The sequence below is a fragment of the Neomonachus schauinslandi genome, chromosome 11 (assembly GCF_002201575.2).
Source record: "Neomonachus schauinslandi chromosome 11, ASM220157v2, whole genome shotgun sequence".
NCBI classification, from domain to species: Eukaryota; Metazoa; Chordata; class Mammalia; order Carnivora; family Phocidae; genus Neomonachus; species Neomonachus schauinslandi.
Genome location: NC_058413.1, coordinates 50,874,928 through 50,891,403, shown reverse-complemented (window position 1 = coordinate 50,891,403; position 16,476 = coordinate 50,874,928). Strand labels below are relative to the sequence as shown.

Below are 16,476 nucleotides of genomic sequence, written 5' to 3'. Positions count from 1 at the left end.
GAAGGTCTTATAAGCTAGTGAAGAAAATCCAAAGGCTTTAAGTTTAGCCATATCTCCTTTAGTTCCCTTTTCATATTAGACCTTCTTGTCCAGTGTCTCTGTGGCTTGAAAGCATGTATACCACCCTCATTATCACCACATGGACACCAATAATTTTAACACAGTTCATTTCTCTGTTTACCACAGTGGTTTATCTCCCTCCTCTTGATGGTCAAGCTAATGATAATAACTTATACTATTACTTACAGTAGGAAGAGAAGATTAAAGTTTATCCTCTGATGGTCTCAATCTATAAACAGGTGAATATGACATAAGAGTGTCTATCAAGGGTTCCCCCAAAAGCAAACCAAAGCAATAATATTTTTTTATTATGTTATGTTAATCACCATACATTACATCATTAGTTTTTGATGTAGTGTTCCACGATTCATTATTTGCGTATAACACCCAGTGCTCCATGCAGAACGTGCCCTCTTTAATATCCATCACCAGACTAACCCATCCTCCCACCCCCTCCCCTCTAGAACCCTCAGTTTGTTTTTCAGAGTCCATCGTCTATCATGGTTCATCTCCCTCTCCGATTTCCCCCCCTTGATTCTTCCCCTCCTGCTATCTTCTTCTTCTTCTTCTTCTTTTTTTTAACATATAATGTATTATTTGTTTCAGAGGTACAGATCTGTGATTCAACAGTCTTGCACATTTCACAGCACTCACCATAGGACATACCTTCCCCAATGTCTATCACCCAACCACCCTATCCCTCCCACCCCCCACCACTCCAGCAACCCTCAGTTTGTTTCCTGAAATTAAGAATCCCTCATATTAGTGAGGTCATATGATTCATGTCTTTCTCCGATTGACTTATTTCGCTCAGCATAACACTCTCCAGTTCCATCCACGTCATTGCAAATGGCAAGATTTTATTCCTTTTGATGCAAAGAAATAATTTTAATGTATGTGGTATATTTGGGAATTGATTCAAGAAAAAATTTTGTAAGGGATTGAGCAAGTAAGACAGTGAAGGGAAGAAAGCCAATAATGTGTGTATGACTGAGCAGGTTACTGCTATGAATTACCAGAGCTCTCTCCTGTTGGAGGTGCTTGGAAAAAGGTAAAGGTCACACCTTGAAACTTTTCCTTTGAGGAGTTCAAAATGGCATATTTATCTATCAATCTCCACCTCTTATTATATGGTAATTCCTGAAATATCACCTTCCCAACACTTCTCACATGTACCAGTCATGGACAGAGCATGATCCCCAGGTCAGAGGATTCTAATCTGATGGAACAGGAGTCAGTGTGGAGGTAGACCGAGGTGCCTAACATATGAGTGAAGGAGAAGGCTTGACTATCTGGTCCTGGCTTCCTATCTGCAACTGCTTGAGGGACTCCAAGTGAGAACTACACAGCTGAGTCCAGACAATCAAAAGAACCTTGAGAAAAAAAATATCATAAAATATCATTTAAAGCCAGTAAGTGTTGGGGTGTTATAGTACACAACACTAGTTAAAATGTAAGAAAAAAAATGATGTTAAGAGTTGGGTTCTGCCGTAACAAAGACCTAAAACATGAAACACTGGTTTTGAGTACATGGACAGAAGCTTGAAGGGTATCGGTAAGACTGTTAATGAAGGCTTTAAATAGAATGACAAAATTGTTATTGTGTACCAGAGAAGAAAGCGATCTGTGCTTTGTAGTGGTGGAACAACTAACAAAACTGTCACCTTTGTTAAGGTAGATAATAAAAATATACCTAATGAACTGATGGGTTTCATGAAGGAAACTTCTGGATAATGTTGAAAGTGCCACTTGTAACAAAATATGTAGAGAGAAAAATGAGTTAAAGAAATAAGTGTTTAACATTCAAATAGTACTCATAAAAACCATAAAGCTTCAGGAATTTCTGAGTTTGAACACAAAATTTTTCTCATTTACTTTTTCTCCAGACATTATATGTTCTTAAAGTAAGAGCTATCTTCTTCTTCTTTTTTTTAAATTTTATTATGTTATGTTCGTCACCATACAATACATCATTAGTTTTTGATGTAGTGATCCACGATCCATTGTTTTCGTAAAAGTGTGCATTTTAAAAATCCTTTAATGGTCAAGAACTGCCTGGTTAGACTGAAAAGGACGGAGACAGTTCAAAATGAAAAGTACCACTGGAGTCCCCAACCTATAGGCTTAGAAAGATAAAGTGAAAATTTGGCTCACTTCTTTTAGAAAATGAATGATTATGCAGAGTACAGACCCCAGATCTCAGAAAGATCAAAGAAACAGAATTATCCTCATAGAGCAGGATATGCCTTCATAAAAAAGCTGGGAACACTGCTTAGATTTCAGTATGCTATGGACCAGCAACTACCATGCTCCTTCTTTCTCCCTCTTTTGGAATGGGAATGTTTTTGCAGTTATCCTATTGCTATATTAACATTATACATTGGCAGTGTAGGAGGCAGAAGACTTATCTTTTTAGTTAATAGAGGTTCAGAGAAAGAGAGACCATACTCAATGAACTATATCTAAGGAACCAAACCTATGAAGCCTCATTTACATCTGGATATGATTTAGATGATGAAATTCTGGATAGATATCAAAATAGGGTGAGACCTGGAAGTTTGGAGGGGGTGTTAAGTATATGTTGCATATGAAAGGGATGTGAACTCTTGTAGTCAGAGAGGAAACTGTGCCAGATTGGATCTGTCAAAGATGGCTATAACAGTATTTTCTAAACTCCCTGTTCTTTTGCAATATAATCATCAGGGATGTGTCTACTTTCCAACCCCTTGACTTGGTCAAATCCTTTGACGGCCTCGAGCGATAGAATACTACAAAAGTGATGCTGTGTAAGTCTTAGGTATAGGTCATATCTGGCCTAGCAACTTCTGCTTTTTATCTCTTAAAGCTCTGAAACACCAGGTAAGAAACCCAGGTTAATTTCATGGAGAGCCTGGGGGGAGGAGCACTGTGGCACCAGGCTTGTCAGTGAAGCCATATTGGATGTCCATCCTTACTGAACCTTCAGAGGGTTCCAGCCCATGTAACTTTTTGTCATGCAACCATGTGAGAAAACTGAAGTGAGAATATTAAGACCAATCAACCCTAAATTCTTAATTTTGGGGTGTTTGCAATCTAGCAAAATATAATTACAGAAGTTGAGAAGGGGAATTATATTTGAGGGAACACCACTGGCCCACTGAAGGTGAAAGAACATGCCTAAATAATATTCAGAAATGGAGTCAAAGAGATTTGACTACTATAAAAGGATCCTCAATGTAGAAGAATTCTGACCAGGCAAACAAAATACTTCCTTCCTCCCTGCCTCCTTCTCTCCTTCCCTTCTTTCCTCTATCTCCCCCCACCCTTCTGTCCCTTTTTCCTACCTCCTTCCTTTCCTTCCTTTTATCTTCCCTTCCTTTATTTTATTTTCAGTGCATGGGCTTACTGTGTAAGTCTGTGCATTCTTTTATGATCTTGTTGTTACATCAAAGAAGGTATTTGAAATGAGACTTAATTTATTCAATAGATACTTATTAAACTCATAACATGGGAATTCTAGATAGTATGAAAGCAAGCATAGAGAAAACATTCATTTTAAATTTTTTTGAGATACCACCTCACACCAGTCAGAATGGCTAAAATTAACAAGTCAGGAAACGACAGATGTTGGTGGGGATGTGGAAAACAGTCATTTTAGTGTAGAAAAAGACCATGTAAAGAGGCAATTATCATATGTTAAGATATGTGTTATGATTGAGAAAGGATTAAGTAGCACTGGGGACCACTGAAAATGATCCCAATATAGAATGGAGAAAAAGAAGAGTTGGGAGGTCAGGGAAGGCTTACAGAGGAAGTATTGCATAAGATGAGTCCCAAAAGTTGATAAAGAGCATGTGGTGGTGGCATTCTGAGAGGAGTCATTAATTTACTAGAGCAACTTAGGTCTTTGAAAACTGGTGCAGGCAAACTGTGAGGAGATTAATAGTGTTTTTACATATTTATTGATGTAATTGATATGTATATCAGATATACATGCACATATGTGCTCTTATGAATGCTTGTGTATCTCAGGTGCAGTGTATGAATGTGTATAGATATGAATATGATAGCATGTTACAGAGAGAGACTGAGAGAAAGAGATGTTTATAGACAAATAAGATTATTGGAAGCATGCATATGAAAGAAAAAGCATGTATATTTGTATAGGTTTGTGGGAAACAAATGTCATCTCTATGATATTTGATCCAGGTAGACCTAGGGATATCTAAATTATGAACATTAGAGATAGGGAGATGGGTATGATTTACATGTATAGTCATCCATTGGTTTATGAGTTGATGTTTAATACCATTTTTGAAAAACTAAGACAAGGAGGATTACAACCTGCTTATGTGCAGTGCAAAATTCAGTTTCTGGGCATGGCCCTTGTCCTTAAAGAAATGTCAGTGTAGGAGTCATGGCAAGGCGTGCAGACTGGCATCTAAAGTACAGGACAGATCACAGACAAATGAGTGTCAAGGAAACCTAAAGTGTCTGGTGATACAGAAAATGACTGGTTGATATAATTTGAAGACGAGCATTAAGAAAAACAAATTGAAGAAAGTGTCTCTTGAGGTGGGAAGAATTTTGAGTAAGAGAGATCAAAGGAAAATGCCTCCCAAATAGCACAAAGAATGAGCTGAAGTAGCAAGGAATGTGTAGTTTTTTGCAAACAAAGCAGCCAAGGGTAGCTGGGTTGATGTCTATTCTATGATTTAGTGAAAATAAAGCACCTGGCCAGGCAGACTGGAGTCAAGTTTTGCAATAACTTGAGTGCCATGCTGTGGTGTGGAGTGAAGATTTTGTCTTGAGGAATACGTGGTGAAGATTTCAGTGGACAAAATGAGATATTTGCTTGGGAAACACAGCAGTGTTGTAGTGTGAATAACAACTTTGAATATGAGAGATATTGGGCATAGGAAAGTTAGAATCTTCAGTACAGAGACTGACAGTGATGAAAGTATGAGGTAGAACAGAAGAGAGTGGAAAGGTTCAGGGAAATCTTGGCCAGAGTCTGGATGAAGGAAAAGAAATAAAAATAATTAAGTAATTTCAAGGTTTCTAACTTAAGTCAAAAGAAAAAAAATGGGGACAATCAAGCTGGCAAGGAGACTAAGAGTTTAGTTTGGGAAGATTTAAGTTTAAGGTGTTTAAGAAGAGTGGTTCACAAGGCTATTGTAATATGTTTTCTGGAACACAGACATAATTAATGGTTTAAGATACACATTTGGGTGTTTTAAATTTTTGAAAGCCTATGAGGTCAGGTAGGTGGAAGGGAGAAAACAAAGCTAGTGAAGAAAATAACTTTGTTAGGTCTTTTTTTATCCTTTGTAAAATACTTACCTATCAAGCGCAGTCCACTGCATATTGGTTCCATATTCTGACAGTAACAGTAACTCTCTAAAGATGACTCTTCTCTATTAAAAGACTTCAGACCAAAAAGGAGCTCATTACTCATAGATATGATCATAGATATTTACACATGCTTATTCCCATTAGGATTATTTTCCATGCTACATGATTCCACATTGTGAAATATCTGAAACATAACTGTGGAAGGAAAGTCATGAAATCAACAAAAAATTTTGGATAATTAATTTTGTCCATAGATCTTAAGAATATGACTAAATTCATTTTAGGTCATTTGAAAAAATGTGCTTACAATTTATGTTACTTGATGGGATTAAATAATACCATTAAAAACAACATATTCTCCTATTTTATTACTTGCATAATAAACATTTGGGGAAGGCTCTGGTCATGAGGGTTTCATAATGACAACTACATTCTGATGGAGAGGACATGCCCCAGTTACATTCCCACACCGAGTCCTTCTCTTGCCTTGGCTATTCCTAATCCCATGAAGCCTCAAATCTGGCAGACATTATCTCTGCCTCCAACCTAACAAGATTTCCAGCCCCGTATCATAGGTATCCTGTCCACCTCAGATATCACCCTCAGTTTCTATGACAGTGGAGGATCTGCAGCACCCGCTCCCGCATTTGCTTAATCTGGGCCCCCTTAATCAAGGGGTTGACCATGGGAGGCACTAGGAAGTAGAGATTGTCAAGGATAATCTGTAGAGAGGGAGCCATATGGTAGCCTAAGATCTGGGCCAGGACAGAGAAGACAACAGGAGAATAAAAGAGAGCTATAACACAAAGATGAGAGCCACATGTACTGAGAGCTTTGCCCCGTGCCTCCCAAGAGGGGATCTGAAAGACAGCACAAAGGATCAGTCCATATGACAGAATAATAAAAAACAAATCAAATCCCACAGTTGCTACAATAACCATGAGGCCATAGACAATGTGCTTGGAGACGTCTCCACAGGCTATCTGCACCACAGCCATGTAGGCACAGTAGGAGTAAGTGATGATGTGGGTTTGGAAGCTTTCCAGTCTTTTTGCCAGAATGGGTGCTGGAGTCAGCACTGCCCCTGCCCTTGCCAGGACAGCCAGGGCCATCTTCACAAGTATGTTGTTAGCAAGGATGGTGGTATATCTCAGAGGGAACAAGAAAGCCACAAATCTGTCAAAAGCCATGGCTAGGAGGATCCCAGACTCCATGACATAAAAGGAAGGGATGAAAAACATCTGCGTGAGGCAGGCATTGAAGCTGATTTCTTTGGCATTCATCCAGAAGATACCCAGCATGTGGGGCACCGTGACACTGACCAGGGACAGGTCAACAACAGATAGCATGGCCAGGAGGAGAAACATGGGCTCGTGAAGACTCTTCTCCATTCGGATGATGCATAAGATGGTGGCATTCCCAATAATTGTAATGACAAATACCAAGAAAAAGGGCACAGAGAACCAGCCATGGGAAGATTCCAGGCCAGGAATTCCAGCCAGGAAAAATATCAAAGGTTGAAGAATGGAGTTGTTGCAAGAAGTTATCCCTAACCTGAGCTCCTCAAAGTCTGATTCCTAGGGAGAAAGAAACAAGGGATACTTTGAAACTACTCCATCATTGGCACCTAAAATGCTGGGTATTCTAATAGTTTACAGTGATAATCATAATTAAATTATATAAACCAATGATCAAATGAATGCTTCAGCTACTTAAGGTGTGGATGGAGATAATCCTAGGCTACTCTCTCTGCAGAAGCAGTGTCAGGGATAAATGCTCAATAAAGACATATCAACCCCATACTCTAGATTCTCCTATGGCTCTGATCCTATTTAATAACCAATGTGTGCAATGCTGTAGGATGTTTTTTTCCAGATATAGGATCTGATGGGAGACACGACATTTTCAACATTCTAGGCAGGAGGTGGGGGTCAGGACAAGCTACAAAGCATGGTTTTTGCTCAAAATTGAGGAATTTGAATTTCATCATCCTAGAGTCTTCTGTTCTTGAGACTGGCCTTGGGTGCTTTGCTATTCTTCTCTGGACTGTTTGTTGATTTTGACAGAGAACCTAGGAATTCTACCGATTTTATACCTGAAAAGCATGATGTTATTTTGGTGCAATAACTGATATTTTGGATGACAAATGTGGAGTCCAAAATGCCTCAATTGATAATAATTTAGTATTAAAGTTCCAGATTGTTCAATAAAGCATTGTTGGGGAGTGGACAGAAGTAAAAGTAAATTAATATATATTTTTTAATTTAATTTAATTTTATTATGTTATGTTAGTCACCATATAATACATCATTAGTTTTTGATATGGTGATCCACGATCCACTGTTTTCATATAACACCCAGTGCTCCATGCAGTACGTGCCCTCCTTAATACCCATCACCAGGCTAACCCATCCCCCCCCACCTCCCCCCCTCTAAAACCCTCAGTTTGTTTCTCAGAGTCCATAGTCTCTCATGGTTCATCTCTCCCTCCGATTCCCCCCGCCCATTTTTCCCTTCCTTCTCCTAATGTCCTCCATGCTATTCCTTATGTTCCACAAATAAGCGAAACCATATGATAACTGACTTTCTCTGCTTGACTTATTTCACTTAGCATAATCTCTTCTAGTCCCATCCAAGTTGATGTAAAAGCTGGGTATTCATCCTTTCTGAAGGCTGAGTAATATTCCATTGTATATATGGACCACATCTTCTTTATCCATTCATCTGTTGAAGGGCATCTCAGCTCTTTCCACAGTTTGGCTATTGTGGACATTGCTGCTATGAACATTGGGGTGCATATGGCCCTTCTTTTCACTACATCTGTGTCTTTGGGGTAAATACCCAGGAGTGCAATTGCTGGGTCATAGGGTAGCTCTATTTTTAATTTCCCGAGCCACCTCCACACTGTTTTCTAAAGTGGCTGTACCAACTTGCATTCCCACCAACAGTGTAAGAGGGTTCCCCTTTCTCCACAACCTCTCCAACATTTGTTGTTTCTTTCCCTGTCCATTTTGGCCATTCTAACTGGTGTAAGGTGGTATCTCAGTGTGGTTTTGATTTGGATTTCCCTGGTGGCTAAAGATGATGAACATTTTTTCATGTGTCTCTTAGCCATTTGTATATCTTCTTCAGAGAAGTGTCTTTTCATGTCTTCTGCCCAAATTTTGACTTGATTATTTGTTTTTTGGGTGTTGAGTTTGAGAAGTTCTTTATAGATCTTGGATACCAGCCCTTTATCTGTAGTGTCATTTGCAAATGTCTTCCCATTCTGTGGGTTTCCTCTTTGTTTTGTTGACTGTTTCCTTTGCTGTGCAGAAGCTTTTTATCTTGCTGAAGTCCCAAAAGTTCATTTTTGCTTTTGTTTCACTAGCTTTTGGAGATGTATCTTGAAAGAAGTTGCTCTGGCCAATGTCGAAGAGGTTACTGCCTATGTTCTCCTCTAGGATTTTGATGGATTCCTGTCTCACATTGAGGTCTTTCATCCATTTTGAATAATCTTCTGTGTATATGTGTATTTATCTAGGGAATATAGTTAAGATTAATGGTAATACATATTTCTATAGAAATTTTGACTATTGCATTTGGTAAATATTTTCATCTACAACTATTTTGAATCAAAATACATATTTACAAATTTATAAATTATTTGATGAAAATTATAAAGAGTATACTTAATGACTCCATTAGAAGTAGAAACCAAACAGTTGTGAAATAAATACAAAAATAACAAAGGAATAAGGCTTTTTTCTTATTACTGTGATTGAAATTAAATTCCACTATTAAGGTTTAGACTCCATATTTTGTTAGAAATATCCCAACTACATATTTATAAAAGATAATCGCAGAGGAAAAGTTTCTATAAAAGCTTTAAATAAAGAGATAAAACAATATAACACAAAGTTGTTCTAAAAATAAAAGTATAGTAGTGTTAATACTGTGACCTTTTTTGTTTTGGTTGTCAACGAACTTGGATTATTTGTATTTTTTTTTTTTTGCTAATAAATTTATTCTAAATATTTAAGAGCCCAAAATAGAGTGGCATATCTGCCAAAATACTACTGTATCATTTATACATTGAAAAATGAGTTAGTCTGATCTAAGTATTTCATGTATCAACTGCATTTGGCAAAAAGCATACCACAGCCAAATGATAGATAGGCAGACCTCCTGGAAGGTAACTCGGTGCAGTGAAAATTGCCAAGTCATTGAGATAACACATATCTGGGATACAATCTCAGTCCTGTTACTTAAGTGACTTGACCAAGCTCTTTAAGACTGTAATCCTCATTTCCTCATCTCAAAAGTGAGATGAGGTTTACCTTACAAAGCTTGCAGTGAGGATGAGATCCATCATTAAATTCCAACATTGTATAAAACATGCAACATGCTTCAGTGTTCTATAAATGTAAATTTTCTTCCTTTTCTATGAAGTATAAATTTTGAGATATTCAAAAAGTAATGTTCTTTTGGTTGTTTCTTGGAAAGAACTCTAACTAGGATAATGAATAGTCTTGAATTGACACCACAAAAAGGGATATTTGATGGCCCTGGTAATTTTATCCTCAAATATTTTTAGATTCATTATTTATTAGAGAGCAAAAAAAAATATTTAGTGTCACCAGAAATAGATACCTGGCCAAATAAAGGATGCTAAAAAATTTTAAACGGTACATTTTAGTTCAATAAGGGAAATGGCCCTATCACAGTTTCAAACAGAAAAGACAGCCTCGTGAAACCAGAAACTCACTACCACTGGGAGTTTCCAGGTAGAAACTGAAGGATGATCTGTGAGGAATTATGCAGATGAAAAATCTCCATGGGATAGAGACATCAGGATATTAGAGGTTTTTTTTTTTTCCTTTTAAGATTTTATTTATTTGACAGAGAGAGACACAGCAAGAGAGGGAACACAAGCAGGGGCAGTGGGAGAGGGAGAAGCAGGCTTCCCGCGGACCAGGGTGCCTGATGAGGGGCTGGATCCCAGGACCCTGGGATCATGACCTGAGCTGAAGGCAGATGCTTAACGACTGAGCCACCCAGGTGCCCCAAGACATTAGAGTTTTAAGCAACATAGTAAAGTTTTGTCTGAGTGATCAGGAACAGTTGTCAGGAACAACCATATCAACATTAATTATAAGACACCATCAATTAAGACATAAAATTTAGAAATGTACTTATTATTTTCTAGAGAATGTTAACTGGGACCCCAACAATGGCCTTACAAGGGTTGGTGATGGTAGTATGTGGATTAAAAGATTTGAGAATCTCTTTTTCTTTGCGTGACTTTGCCTCCCAGGATTTTCTACTTGTTTTCCCCCCTTTTCTCCCTTTTCCTAGAGTAATACCTGTAATGGTTGTGAGTCTGGTCACAGTAGGACTGGGACCAGCAAAGTATCCATCTGCTTGAAGTATGAGGAAGATCTGTTGATGACCAGAATAAGATGGAGTGTCTAAGCTAGAGGCAGATTTATGCTGGTTTGTTCTGGTCCTTCTGGGTCCCTAGTGGCCTCTCTGTTAGGCAAAGTGCCTTACCTAGCCTGTATATTCTGGGAAACAAATCCTAGAGCTAATCACTGAGGATACCACATGAGGGTAAGAGCAGAAATTAAGGGGCGTTTGTAAATATAATTGTTAGTATGGTTTAGAAACCCTGGGGAGAAAGAGTAAGGACAATGGGAGAATCATTTAGGATGGAAATTAAAGAATACCTGCTGTAACAGAGGGCAGAGCTGCTTGCAGCTATAATTATATACAAATTGCTTTAGCTTGCTTCAGAACCAGTAGTTTAAACCATTTTCATTTTCAGTGACTTTGGGGCCTCCATAAACAAAACTTAAACTAAAATTAAGAATCTTGATTTCCTGGAAGCAATTAAAATCTACAAGAAGCTGAAAAAAAGGGGGATTAAGAGCATACTTATCTTGATGAACACCGAGAAATGTATAATTACTGAATCATTCTATTGTACACCTGAAACTAATATAACACTGTATATTATACTTCAAAAAATGTATGCACTGAGAAAAATTTTAATTGACTAAATTAAGACCATAGTTTGGTAAGTAAGATATGTTAAAAGAAACATAAAGGGGTAAGATTAAAGTAGGAACAAGAGAGGGGCTCTAGAAAAAAATATTGCAAAATACTAGGTTTAGGAGAGACTGAGTTTCACAAAGACTCTGGGCAGAAGTCACAAGCTCAATTTGAGAGTAAATAGTAAAGAGGGAGAGAAACTGTTAACTATTTTGCAGATGGTCAAATGTAAACATCCTAATGATACTAAGTCTTGTTTGTTCACTATTATTTCCCCAGTGCCTCGCAAGTTGTAGGTCTTCAAATGTTCTCATATGAATAAATGCACATACTCTGCCCCTGCCCCCACAGGTCTTCATCAAGCATCCACCCTAGACCCTAGGCCAATAATAATAACACTGTAAGTGTAAGCAACAGTCATATAACCTGTGAGCTTATCCAAGTCTTCATTAAGCCATGTTACCCCATCCTAAAGTATCTTCAGGGTACTTAAATCAGTTGAATTCTTTCTGTCATGATTGCTACCAACTTGGATCAAATTATCATATCGTCCTAGAAAACTTTTATAACATCCTAAATGGTCTTTTGCATTAATTTCTTCCATTCTTTGTCTCAACTCATTTTCCTCACTGCAGCCACAATGCTCTTTTTACTTAAAAAAAAAAAAGATTTTATTTATTTATTTGGGAGAAAGAGAGAGCGTGAAGGGGAGGAGGCAGAGGGAGAGAGAGAAGCAGGCTCCTTGCTTAACTGACTGAGCCACCCAGGTGCTCCCACAATGATCTTTTTAAAACACAAACCTGATATGTCACTCCTGAGCATAAAATATTCAGTCTTCCTCTCATTTTTAGGATAAAATTGAGAATCCTCAGTATGGCCTATGCACCCTTGCATGCTACTATCCCAACCTCACCCATCCGCTCTTCTCCTCACTCTCTGTCCTCCAACCCACAAAATGGACTCCCTTCAGTTCTTCAAATGTATGACACCACTTCCCATCTTAAGATCCACACATGTGCATGCATCCTATTCTCTCTCCCTGTAACATGACCAGTCCCATTTCATGACCTCTTTTTCTTTTCTCAGCTGCTCGACTTCCATTTGGGACTCAAGTAAATGTCATTTTTAAGGAAGCTTTCCTTGATTGCTCTAGACTAGATCAAAACCCCATGTTATATGCACTTACAGAAATCTTTGTTTCTACTTGACAGCAGTTAATATCTAGTGTAATTGCACATTTGAGCATCACTTGATTATTTCACCTACACCAGAATGTAAAGTCCCTAAGACGTGGACTTTGTTTTGCTCACCTCTCCTCAGAATCCAGCACAATCTAGCCCATTTTAGCCACTCCATAAATAAAGTTTTACTGTATGAATACATGAATAAGTTGCATATCTTCTTTCTCTGGACTAGAATTTAATGCAGAATCTTTGAAGATTTAATTTTGTGCTTGTTATTGTTGGACATTTCCTATTTGCCATCCATTGGTACATAACCTGTAAGTGCTAACTACTTAGTTCTTATTTCCAAACCTAACATGTAAGCAACCCTGATGCTTGTCAAGGAATATATTATAATTAAATTCCATGATTTATGGTGCTCAAAAAGAAAAATACAGCACGATGGTCCACACTTACGAATTTGTCTTCAGGAAACATCCAACATAATAGCAATAGTCTCAAAGTTTACATTTCCCTAGGCATTCTCTTTTCTTTAGATCTGTCCCTACCATCATTATCATTTTTCTCCATTATCTTAGAGGGAGAAAGAGAGAGACAGAGTGGGGAGGAGGGGCAGATGGAGAGTGAGGGAGAGAGAGAAGCAGGCTCCTTGCTGAATGCAGAGCCCAACGCAGGACTTGAACTCACACTCTGAGACCATGACCTGAGCTGAAATCAAGAGGCAGACCCGTAACCAACTGAGCCATCCAAGCACCCCAGAGACCTATTATTTGAATAAAGGTGGGAGTCTTCATGAACAGGACAACGAGTTCAAGGGATATATAAGAATGAGAAGAGAAACAGCAGAAAAGAATTTCATTAAGCTTTGCTTTGCTATTCTGGTGCTTATATGGGTCTGACAAATCAATTCTGTGTGTTTTTTAACTTTTAGGAAGATAACTACGATCTCAATGTAGAGGATGTGCTGGGTATAGTAATTAAAAGTTAATGCCTTGAAAATATCAGTGGCAACTGTTGAAATAGCCCAACTGGGAAACAATAAAACCTTGAACAATATTTTAATAGAGTCTAAGGAAGAGAAATGGAAAGAAGCAGCCGTGATATTTACCTCTAAGAAGCTCCTAAATAGAAGGAAATTAGAAAAGAAAGTACAAATAATACTTTACAAGTAGTAAATCACAAAAAAAGAACCTCAATTCAATGAAATTCAGCATGTATTTATTGAGTGACTCTGTGGTGGGGTAATTTCCATTTTGTACAAGTCAAGAAGTGAAGAGTCGTATTTTTTTTTTTAAGATTTTATTTATTTATTTGACAGAGAGAGACACAGCAAGAGAGGGAACACAAGCAGGGGGAGTGGGAGAGGGAGAAGCAGGCTCCCCGCAGAGCAGGGAGCCCCATGCGGGACTTGATCCCAGGACCCTGGGATCATGACCTGAGCCGAAGGCAGTCGCTTAACTGACTGAGCCACCCAGGCTCCCATGAGAGTTGTATTTTTTTAAAGAGAAAATACTCAGATTTTTTCCGGTAAAATACTTATATCCTTTTTAATAATTTTATTTTTAATTATCACCAGTAGCATAATCACTAAAAATTTATTAAATTGGGTTATTTTTAATAATAGACTTCCTCCTTTAGCAAGGACATGTAATATCTGAAGACCAGCAGAGCTGAATCTAGCTCAGTGGGCTTGTGTCTAAGCTCTGGGCAAATTCCCAAGTATGTAGCATCAAGCACAAAGTTGTTTGTGTTTTCAGGATACTCTGTGATGAAGGCAAAGAATATTTTTAAAGAGACCCAGAGTTCAGGTAACAAAACAATAGCAGGCACAAGTCATTCTTTGTGGAGTCACAATATTCTATCAGTGATAAAATGTTTAAACTTCTGTGGGCTGCATTATTACAATATTGAACTTTTCCACATTTCTGTTTGACAACTTTTCCTGTGTGTCCATTCTTGTGAATGAATAAAACACAGGATTATTTGTTGTATTAAAAAGACATCAACCCTGTTATATTGCCTCTTCTGTAGAATATTGACAGTGTTCATTAATTTTTCAATGCAGATGCTTCATGCAGAATTTTCTGAAGTTCCCATGGGTTTCTTCACATTTTTAATCATTCTCTATTTTAAAATAAACTACTAGCCTCAGTTACAACACAGATGATCAGTAGCAGCAAGAAGCAGAGGGGATTTCTTTCCAATTCAACAAGTTTTGAGTAAGCTCCCTTAAATCCAGGTGTGCACAAAATATCTCATGCCTTCTGGTTTCATTACAACTGGGGAATTTCTATTATGTGTGGTCACTCTTTCCCACTAAAATGTCTGATTTCAGGGGGCTAAATTTTCATGTCAGTTACAAAAATGGGATTGATTATTTCCATACTTCCCTTCCTATTATGATACCATCTTTGCAAACAAGTTTAGAATAATCAAGTAACTTTTACCTTTAGAGAACTAAGGACATGGTCTCGAATTTTTTTGGTCCTAATACTATAAACAATGGGGTTAAGGAAAGGTGATACCAGAAGGTACATATTGGTAATAAAGATATGAATTTGGGGGGCCACATTGTGGCCAAAGACTTGAGTGAGGAAGGTAAAGACAGCTGTGGAGTAGAAAACAAGGATGACACAGACATGGGAGCCACAGGTGCCTAGAGCTTTAAAACTTGCTTCCTGTGATGGAAAGCGAAAGACTGCACGGAGGATTAGAGCATAAGAGACAGCAATGAAAAAGCCATCACAGGAACCAATGACAGAGGCCACACTGAGGCTGTAATGTTTCATAGCTCCTGTGTCCACACATGCCAACTTCACCACAGCCATGAACTCACAGTAGGTGTGGGCAATGATTCGAGTCCTGCAGTAGGGCAGCTGCCTGAGCAGGATGGGATGTGGAGAGAAGAAGACCACTCCCCAGAGTACCAGAGACGCTCCCATCTTGGCAATGCGAGCGTGGGTGAGAATGGTGGTATGGCACAGCGGATCACAAATGGCCACGTAACGGTCAAAGGTCATGGCCAGGAAAGAGCCCGATTCCATGGTAGTAAAACTATGGATGAAGAACATTTGGGTCAGGCAGGCATCAAAGGCAATGTTATGGGCTCCAAGCCAGAAGAGACAGAGCCTGAGGGGCAGCATGGATGTGGAGAGGACCAGGTCAGTGATAGAGAGCATGCAGAGAAAGAGGAACACAGGCTCATGGAGACTTCTCTCTGCCCTCACCACGGCCAGGGTAGTCACATTCCCCACCACAGCCACCATGTACATGGAGCAGAAGGGAATCCCAATCCAGACATGCAGGTGCTCTAGTCCTGGGATGCCCATCAGCAAGAAGGTGACAGGAGAGGGATGAGAAGTGTTGAGAGGAGGCATGATGCTTTTCCCTTTGCTTTTTGTCACTACTTCTGAAAAGGAAGCAGCACAACCAGATGCTGAAAATGGAGATTCAGTTCAGGAAGACCCTTATGTTAAAAACAATTCAAAGTCATAATAAGGTGTATTTAAATTCACTAGCACCAGAGTAATCATATTTGTAACATCATATAAAATACTGTGTTTGAAAATACAGAAAAATAATTCATGTATCATTTCATATTATCACAGGGGCATATGTTACCTTAACCATTCATTTCCATAAAAAGATTCCCTATTCAATTGTACTTAATTCAACAACTGTTCAGTAAGCAGTTATTGTGTGACAAAGCATGCTCCAGGCACTGGTAGTAAAGAAATGCACAGATCAGATCATCTCATGGAGGTTCCACTCCTTGAGGATAACATCAGAATCTGAGAAACAATGAGTGGTATGTGTGGGTGATGAGCACGCCATATTGAAGTTGATATCTGAGTGATTGAGCTCA

General features: G+C 38.5%; 2 protein-coding genes across 2 annotated transcripts; both read right to left on the bottom strand.

Annotated features, from left to right (window-relative positions):
- Positions 1 to 5,996: 5,996 nt before the first annotated feature.
- On the bottom strand, positions 5,997 to 9,761 carry LOC110576413 (olfactory receptor 52K1-like). The gene is made up of 2 exons (XM_021685621.1): positions 9,714 to 9,761; positions 5,997 to 6,971 (listed from the first exon to the last, which is right to left on the bottom strand). The coding sequence occupies exons 1-2, from the start codon at positions 9,759 to 9,761 to the stop codon at positions 5,997 to 5,999; spliced, it is 1,023 nt and encodes a 340-aa protein (XP_021541296.1).
- A 5,282-nt stretch (positions 9,762 to 15,043) lies between these two features.
- LOC110576415 (olfactory receptor 52M1-like) lies at positions 15,044 to 15,988 on the bottom strand. The gene has a single exon (XM_021685622.1). It carries the CDS (start codon positions 15,986 to 15,988, stop codon positions 15,044 to 15,046), a length of 945 nt encoding a protein of 314 aa, XP_021541297.1.
- Positions 15,989 to 16,476: the final 488 nt, after the last annotated feature.